The following is a 7,500-nucleotide window of genomic DNA, read 5'->3' as shown; positions in this document are numbered from 1 at the left end:
GTTCCCGGGGTGGCCATTACTCCTGTATTACCCTCCAGCTGTTGGAGGATGATGTCGGGGATTATGCGAGTTCTGAAGTTTATGGGATTGTGTGGAGCTTCCTCTCTTTCCTTATGGATTTCTTCCCAGCCTTAGCCTCCTTGATTTGATCTGATTTTGATTTATCTATTACAATGAAGCTAGTCAGTGATTGAATGCAGAAGAGTTTATACTGCTATATTCTCCATTTTTATTCGTTTTAATCTTTTCTATTTCAGCTTTTACAATGCTGAAATATGACACTGCTTGAGAAAATATTACATTTCCATTAGTCTTTATTTCACTATAAGAACTTTTTACACACTATAAGATGACCTAAATTATTTTCCAAGAATATCTTTACTACTGCTTTTCAAAACTGAGATGTTACACCTTCTTGTAGATAAATATATATTTTTTTTAAATGCTGCTGTTTTCACTGTTTTTCACTAATATGGGTTCCACAAAACACTATCAGAACCTATATGAAATCAACCATAAAAAAATAATTACACTAAGCAGTATCAAATACAAGCAGATAAATCATATGATTCTACTTATTAAATGATTAAGACAATAGTCATCTCTAACATCATATAACCTTTCTCCCTGGAGGATCAGATTTCCTTGGGCCATGACCAAAGCAAGCACAGCTGGCAAATGTCCTTCATGACAAGTACAGCCAGTAAATTCCTTTCATGACAAGTGCAGATGGTTTAGATCATTAAGGACGTGAACAGATGGTTACTATCTCTTTCAGTAGATGGCATAAATGAAATGAGACATAAGCATATATTCTCCATGTCAAAAGTATCCTATAAAATTATGTCTTAAGGAATATCTTTTATCAATTTTGAAGCAAAATCTTTATGTGAAACATCCATTTTGGCAGAAAATATCTTTGCATTAAATATCCTAATCAACTACAACATGAAGAGCTGACTCATTTTTATTTATTGTTCTGGAAGAGTAAAAAAAAAAAGGAAAAAGAAAAAGAAACTTTATTTTCATAATTTCTTTCAGGATGTAAATCATATACCTATCTATTTCACACTAAGACAACTCCATTTCAAATACCCAACTACTAATCTGCAACCTCATTTTCATACTTACATCCCCTAACACTACCTCCATTGCTATTGAAATTTATTCACCCAAAGGAGACATCTTGGGTCATCAGCAGCCAAAAGACAACAGATCTCAGGTGAAGTTTACCTGCCCAGATGAGGAGTGACTCTGGCCTATGAAGGTAGCAACGGTGTTAACGGGCTGAGTGGAAGGAATGGCTGCAGGTGCCGAGCCAAAGTGCTGCGAGGGATTTCCCAGATCAAAAGTGTCCCCTGGTACCTTCGAAGGGTAGCCCTCCATGACACGCTCAGGAGGCTATGAGCCGTTCCTCATGCACAGCGCGTCCTTCGCATCCATATGGCTCATTGGTAAGTCTGGAATGAAAGAAATGAGGAAACTTATGTAAATAAACAGAGAGAGAGTGAAAGAAAAAAAAGTGAAGAGGGAGAGGGAGAGGGAGAGGGAGAAGGAGAAGGAGAAGTTGGAGGAGGAGGAGGAGGAGGAGGAGGAGGAGGAGGAGGAGGAGGAGGAGGAGGAGGAGGAGGAGGAGGAGGAGGAGGAGGAGGAGGAGGAGGAGAGAAGAAGGAGGAGGAGGAGGAGGAGGAGGAGGAGAAGGGAGAGGAGAGGAGGAGGAGGAGGAGGAGAAGGAGAAGGAGAAGGAGGAGGAGAGAAAAAAAGAGAAGGAGAAGGAGAAGGAGAGGAGAAGGAGAAGAGGAGAAGGAGAAGGAGAGGAGGAGAAGAGGGGAGAAGGAGAGGAGGAGGAGGAGGAGAGGGGAGAAGGAGAAGGAGAAGGAGAAGAGGGGAGAAAGAGAGAAGGAGAAGGAGAAGGAGAAGGAGAAGGAGAGGAAGAAGGAGAAGGAGAAGAAGGAGAAGGAGGAGGAGGAGAAGGAGAAGGAGAAGGAGAAGGAGAAGGAGAAGGAGAAGGAGAAGGAGGAGGAGGAGAAGAAGGAGAAGGAGAAGGAGAAGGAGAAGGAGAAGGAGAAGGAGAAGGAGAAAGAGGAGGAGGAGGAGAAGGAGAGAAGAGAAGGAGGAGGAGGAGAAGGAGAGAGAGAAGGAGAAGGAGAAGAAGAAGGAGAAAGAGAAGAAGAAGGAGCAGGAGAAGCAGGAGGAGAATGAGAATGAGAAGGAAAAGGAAAAGGAGAAGAAAAGGGGGAAGGAGAAGGAGAAGAAGAAGGAAGGGGAGAGAGGAGAAGAGAGAAAGAGGAAAGAGAAGAGAAAGAAAAGAGAAGAGAAGAGAAAGAGCGAGGAGAGGGAGAAGCAAGAGAGAGAGAGGAGAGGAGAAGAGGAGAAAGAGAAAGAGAAAGAGGAGAGAGAGAGAGGAAAGAGAAAAGAGAGAAGAGAGAGAGAGAGAGAGAGAGAGAGAGAGAGAGAGAGAGAGAGAGAGAGAGAGAGAGAGAGAGAGAGAGAGAAAGAAAGCAACAGGGTGAGAAAGAAATGGTGAGACAGTCAGAGAGTGCAACAAAGGGAGAGTGATAGTATAAATACAGACACACACACACACACTAATATATATACATATACATATACATATACATATACACATACACACGCACAGCCACACGCACATACAAACACACAGGCACACGCACATATACATACATACATACACACACACACACACACACACACACACACACACACACACACACACACACACACACACACACACACACACACACACAGTAATTATTCATCACACTTTCTCTTTCAATTCATGATTCAATATCATGTAACAATTCAAAGGAGCAATGTCAGTCACTCTTTACATGCAAACCTAATCTAAAACAACATAGTCATTACCAACATGTCTCTAACACAAATAACTACATAAACATTTTGAACCCTCTCCGTCTCAAGCAACAGTTGCAAAAGCAACAGGCATGCAATATTTATCAGAGAAAATAACTAACGCGAGCTTCCAAACACATCAAGTGACACGTGCCTGACCTCCCCGCCCTAGCAACTGGCACTTCCGCTACGCTAAAAGCCAGACAATAACCACAGCCCGAGAGAAAATAACAATAACACAATAACAAATAACAATAACAATGACCTCATCCCCACACACGCCCATTGTTTACTCGCCCCCCCTCCCCCTCAATTTGCCTCATTTTATCCCCTTCCAGCCCTCGACATTAATCAAATTACTACTCTCTATATAAAAGAGGACCTCATCTTCCTCTCCGATCGAATTACCGCGTCAAATGAGGCTGTCTGTGCAAGGAAAGGGCGAAAATAAGGAAGTCTCCCGACCAGGATATCCGCAAACAATAACAAGTGGGAGACTGGAGATCCGGGTCGCGTTGTGATGGAGATCTGTGTCTTGCCCGGTTTTATCCTTTTACTTGGGGGTAATGTGAGCTTATTTGAAGTGAAGGTATTTTCTTTTAATGATGTTCAGATATACTGATGGATTAATAGGTAGTTCCTGTTATGAATCTACACTGTAACCCGTATTTACGTAATTGTGTTCAAAGGCCTGGGTTGCGTAGTGGTGAAATGGGGTCTTTTTCTAATTATAGTACTTATACCATACAAATACAATACTACTTTCATAGATCTTGATAATACACATTTAATAATATATCAATAAAGCCTTTCTTACCCTCCATAGAAAAAATCAGCCTCCTCACAGCTCCACAGCGCGACGCGGATTTAAGTCAGGTCTGAGTGAGAGAGTGACAAGATGGCGCCGATGTCAGGTACTCGAGTCCGTTGAAAGAGGATGACTTTTCGACGAAATTCTCGCTCCGGGAGTCATTCCTTTCGCAAATCCTATGACCAGGAATACTATGTGTTTGCGATAAAGTGATGGTGCTTGTTCTACCTCCGAGAAAAGGAGAGAGAAGGGAGAAAATGGCGATAGTGTTAGTGGTGGGTGTGTTTTGGCGAAGAAAACGCTAAATAGAGAAGGATGTGGCGATGGGACATGAAATCACCTCTCCAATCCCCCTCCTCCCTTTCCGACCCCAAAATCGCACTCCAAATCCCACATTTATCCCATATCCCTTCCCGTAGTCGAAACACCCACCCTCTTTCCAATCGCATTTCCAAAACCCACACAGATTCGAGTCCGTTATTCCAATCATTAAGCCTCATTTCTCCCTCGCAATCCGTATTTTATCATCCCTTTTCCCAGTTTTCTTCGTCTTTAGTGCCCTCAAAGGTGTTCATGGTGCCATATATCGGTGCTCAGAGAAGAGAAAAGGAATGGTAATGCCATGAAATGTGAACAGGTGGTTGGAATCGAGGGAGAAATGACATTGTGTTTTGATTGGTTATTGGTTGTTTTCTTTGATTTGTTTGTTTTCATTCTTGTTGTTTGTTTATTTGATGTAATAGTTGTTTTGTTTTTCCGACATTGTTGTTACTTTTCATTGTTGGTATAGGTTGTTTTCGTTGGTTCTTCAGATAATTTCGTTATTGTTGTTTGTTATTTTTATTGGTTCTTTTCTGTTGATATTACAGTTATCAATGCTTTTAATGGGTTGTTATCTGTTATTTGTTATTTTCATGATTTTGTTTTTCTTTTTGGTTATTTTCATTAGTTCTTGTGTTAATTTTATTATACTTATTTATTACTGTTTGTTATCATCATTGATACTTATTTGTTGTTATTTTTCTTATTTTTAATAGCTGTCATTCGATATTAACAATTTGCTTTTTATGAGTATATGTTTTTGGTACAATTTGTGCACTTTTTTTAGGAATTCCAATACACATTTCACTCAAGTCTATATCTCATCTTTTTAAATTTTGGAGTTTACAAGTAGTGAAGTCTTATGTACTAATTAACCCACAATTGATTCAACTAATTTTTTTTTCTCTCTCTCTCTCTCTCTCTCTCTCTCTCTCTCTCTCTCTCTCTCTCTCTCTCTCTCTCTCTCTCTCTCTCTCTCTCTCTCTCTCTCTCTCTCTCTTGGTATACATTGGCTAGAGTTGGGATGTTGAAAAAAAAAAAAAGAAAAAAAAAAAAGAAGGCGATCTGTGATAGAAAACCTACCCTCTGAAATCGTGTGTGATACAGCAATGAGCAAACGCTGCGGCCTCCGAACCTTCAGCATAGGGAAAAGCCAGGACACCTCCATCACCTATACTCTGGCAAGATGGAATCTCGATTGGTTCCATATTTGATATGTAGTAAATTGCCACAAAGGTGCGCAGATGCTTTATCTTGCCAGAATGCTATTGGAGGATGTTTATTGGTCTTTTCCAGAGCGTCGGTTAATCGGGGGTCACGCTTAGGCCTGTAGTAGTCGTGCTAGTGTTTTATTAACGCACACCAATAATGCATTTTAGATAAAACTGAAAATTTGGTGAACAGTGGAACTAAATGGAGATGTTAGAGAAATACATTTATTTTTATGACAGTGTTGTGCGAACATTTACAAGTGGTCAAAGTTATTTTGTGGCAATACTTTTTAATGTTATTATATAGAAAATAGAAATTAAACAAGAGTGAGGAAAGAATCAGAAGAAATGAAATTGTTCAAAAAAAAAAAAGAATTTAGAAGTATGCTCCAAATTGATGTACTATAGAGTTGGGGTCAAATAGTGCTCTGCATGGATTCCTTTCCAACCCTCTTCTCTCTCTCTTTTTCTCTCTCTCTTTTTCTCTCTCTTTTTCTCTCTCTTTCACTTTCTCTTTCTCTTTCTCTCTATCTATCTCTCTCTCACTCTTTCTTTTTCTTTCTCTCACTCACTTTCTCTTTCTCACTCTCTTTCTCTCTCACTCTCGTTCTCTCTCTCTCTCTTTCTTTCTTTCTTTCTTTTTCTCTCTCTCTCTCTCTTTCTTTCTTTCTTTCTTTCTTTTTATCTCTCTCTTTCTTTCTCTCTGTCTCTCTCTATCTATCTATCTATCTATCTATCTATCTATCTATCTCTCACTCACACTCACTCTTTCTCTCTCTCTTTTTCTTTCTTTTTCTCTCTCTCTTTTTCTTTCTTTTTCTCTCTCTCTTTTTCTTTCTTTTTCTCTCTCTCTTTTTCTTTCTTTTTCTCTCTCTCTTTTTCTTTCTTTTTCTCTCTCTCTTTCTCTCTCTCTCTATCTATCTATGTCTATCTCTCTCTCTCTCTCTCTCTCTCTCTCTCTCTCTCTCACTCTCACTCTCTCTTTCTCTTTCTCTTTCTCTTTTTCTCTTTCCCTCCCTCCTCCCTACCCCTGTACCCTTCATTCAAAAGTATTACTATAAACTTCATTACTTTTATAAAGACATTTAAGATCCATGCTGTAGTCTTATACATTGTTCAGACTTTTTGAAATTATTCTATCCTTATTGTACACTTGACATGAACTTCCTTTGGCCTCATTCATAGACTCTATACAGACTAATTAAACATTTCTTGGTCATGCACACGTAATATAGTTTATATGGTGTTTTTATTTTTGCTCTGGTTGTAAGGCTCCCTTAGTGCAAAGTGTGTTATACAGTTTTTGGTACTGTATTTTAATGGTATTTTTTCCCTATATGCATTGATAAATTTGACTTGGTGTTCTCAAGTATATGTATTATGAAAGGATGATATTACTCACAACATCATCTTATCTGTTTCAGATAAGGTAAGGAGATAATTTTTACATATATTCATTGAAGATGATTTGATAAGCCTATATCTATAGGTATTATATTTAGGCTTAAATTGGGAGACATTATCTTCTGGTCAGTTAATTGCAAGAAAAATCAGTTACAGGAAATTGCAACAAATGCCCCCAAAATCAAGTTACCGATTAGCAATTTGATTTCACATTGTTATCCTGTGACCCAGAACTTTGTTCAAAGTTATCTGTGCTTCTGGGTGGAGTAGTTGCTGCTTGTGCAATCAGAATAGCTGTGGAAATGTGATATCTATTACACTGAGAATATTCATTTATTTATTACTATTGACTTTTTTTTTCAACCCTCCCTCTCTCACTCTCTCTTTATTCTAATTCTTCTAAGAATATATTCTTCATGTTCTGCATATAAATAGCGTTATACATTTCCCTCACACATCACAACAGCATGCAGATCATTTACATTATACAGTGTTATTTTACACGGTCATTTTAGCTTCTGTGAACTCTGCCCTTGTAAGTGACATATGTGACTAACCTCATTATAGATTGTGTGTGTTGTTGTTGTGGTGGTGTGTGTGTGTGTGTTGTGTGTTGTGTGTTGTGTGTTGTGTGTGTGAGTGTGTGTGTGTTGTGTGTGTGTGTGTGTGTGTGTGTGTGTGTGTGTGTGTGTGTGTGTGTGTGTGTGTGTGTGTGTGGTGTGTGTGTTGTGTGGTGTGGTGTGTGTGTGTTTTGTGTGTTTTGTGTGTGTGTGTGTGTGAGTGAGTGAGTGAGTGAGTGAGTGAGTGAGAGATTGTAAGTGATTGTATATGTTATTATTGTTATTACTGTTACTACTAATGGTATTCATGTTTTTATTA

The 7,500-nt window shown here is 39.1% G+C and overlaps 2 protein-coding genes across 8 annotated transcripts in view; one reads left to right on the top strand and one right to left on the bottom strand.

The window, feature by feature from the left end:
- The window catches only part of LOC122263571 (uncharacterized), a 6,306-nt gene extending 2,905 nt beyond the window's left edge, over positions 1-3,401 (bottom strand). The window contains exons 1-3 of one of the 3 annotated variants that reach the window (XM_043032056.2): positions 3,283-3,401; positions 1,234-1,460; positions 1-38 (exon numbers count right to left, since the gene is read on the bottom strand). The exon at positions 1-38 is cut by the window's left edge and continues 173 nt beyond it. In XM_043032056.2, coding sequence (XP_042887990.2) covers positions 1-38; positions 1,234-1,386 — 191 coding nt within the window. In that variant the 5' untranslated portion in view covers positions 1,387-1,460; positions 3,283-3,401. Of the gene's footprint in view, positions 39-1,233; positions 1,461-2,996; positions 3,113-3,282 lie in introns of those variants that run through there. The other 2 variants (XM_043032058.2, XM_043032057.2) reach the window with 2 other exon arrangements.
- A 351-nt stretch (positions 3,402-3,752) lies between these two features.
- Positions 3,753-7,500, top strand: part of dia (diaphanous related formin 1) — a 33,637-nt gene continuing 29,889 nt past the window's right edge. For all 5 annotated transcript variants that reach the window (XM_043032049.2, XM_086533646.1, XM_043032046.2 and 2 more), the window contains exon 1: positions 3,753-3,788. The gene's annotated coding sequence lies outside the window, so the exon portion shown is untranslated. The remainder of the gene's footprint in view (positions 3,789-7,500) is intronic.

Source organism: Penaeus japonicus, unplaced genomic scaffold, assembly GCF_977035675.1.
Source record: "Penaeus japonicus unplaced genomic scaffold, GWHDUDI00000001_assembly GWHDUDI00000039, whole genome shotgun sequence".
Classification (NCBI taxonomy): Eukaryota; Metazoa; Arthropoda; class Malacostraca; order Decapoda; family Penaeidae; genus Penaeus; species Penaeus japonicus.
The sequence above is the reverse complement of the archived record's forward strand: the minus strand, read 5'-3'. Positions and strand labels throughout refer to the sequence as shown.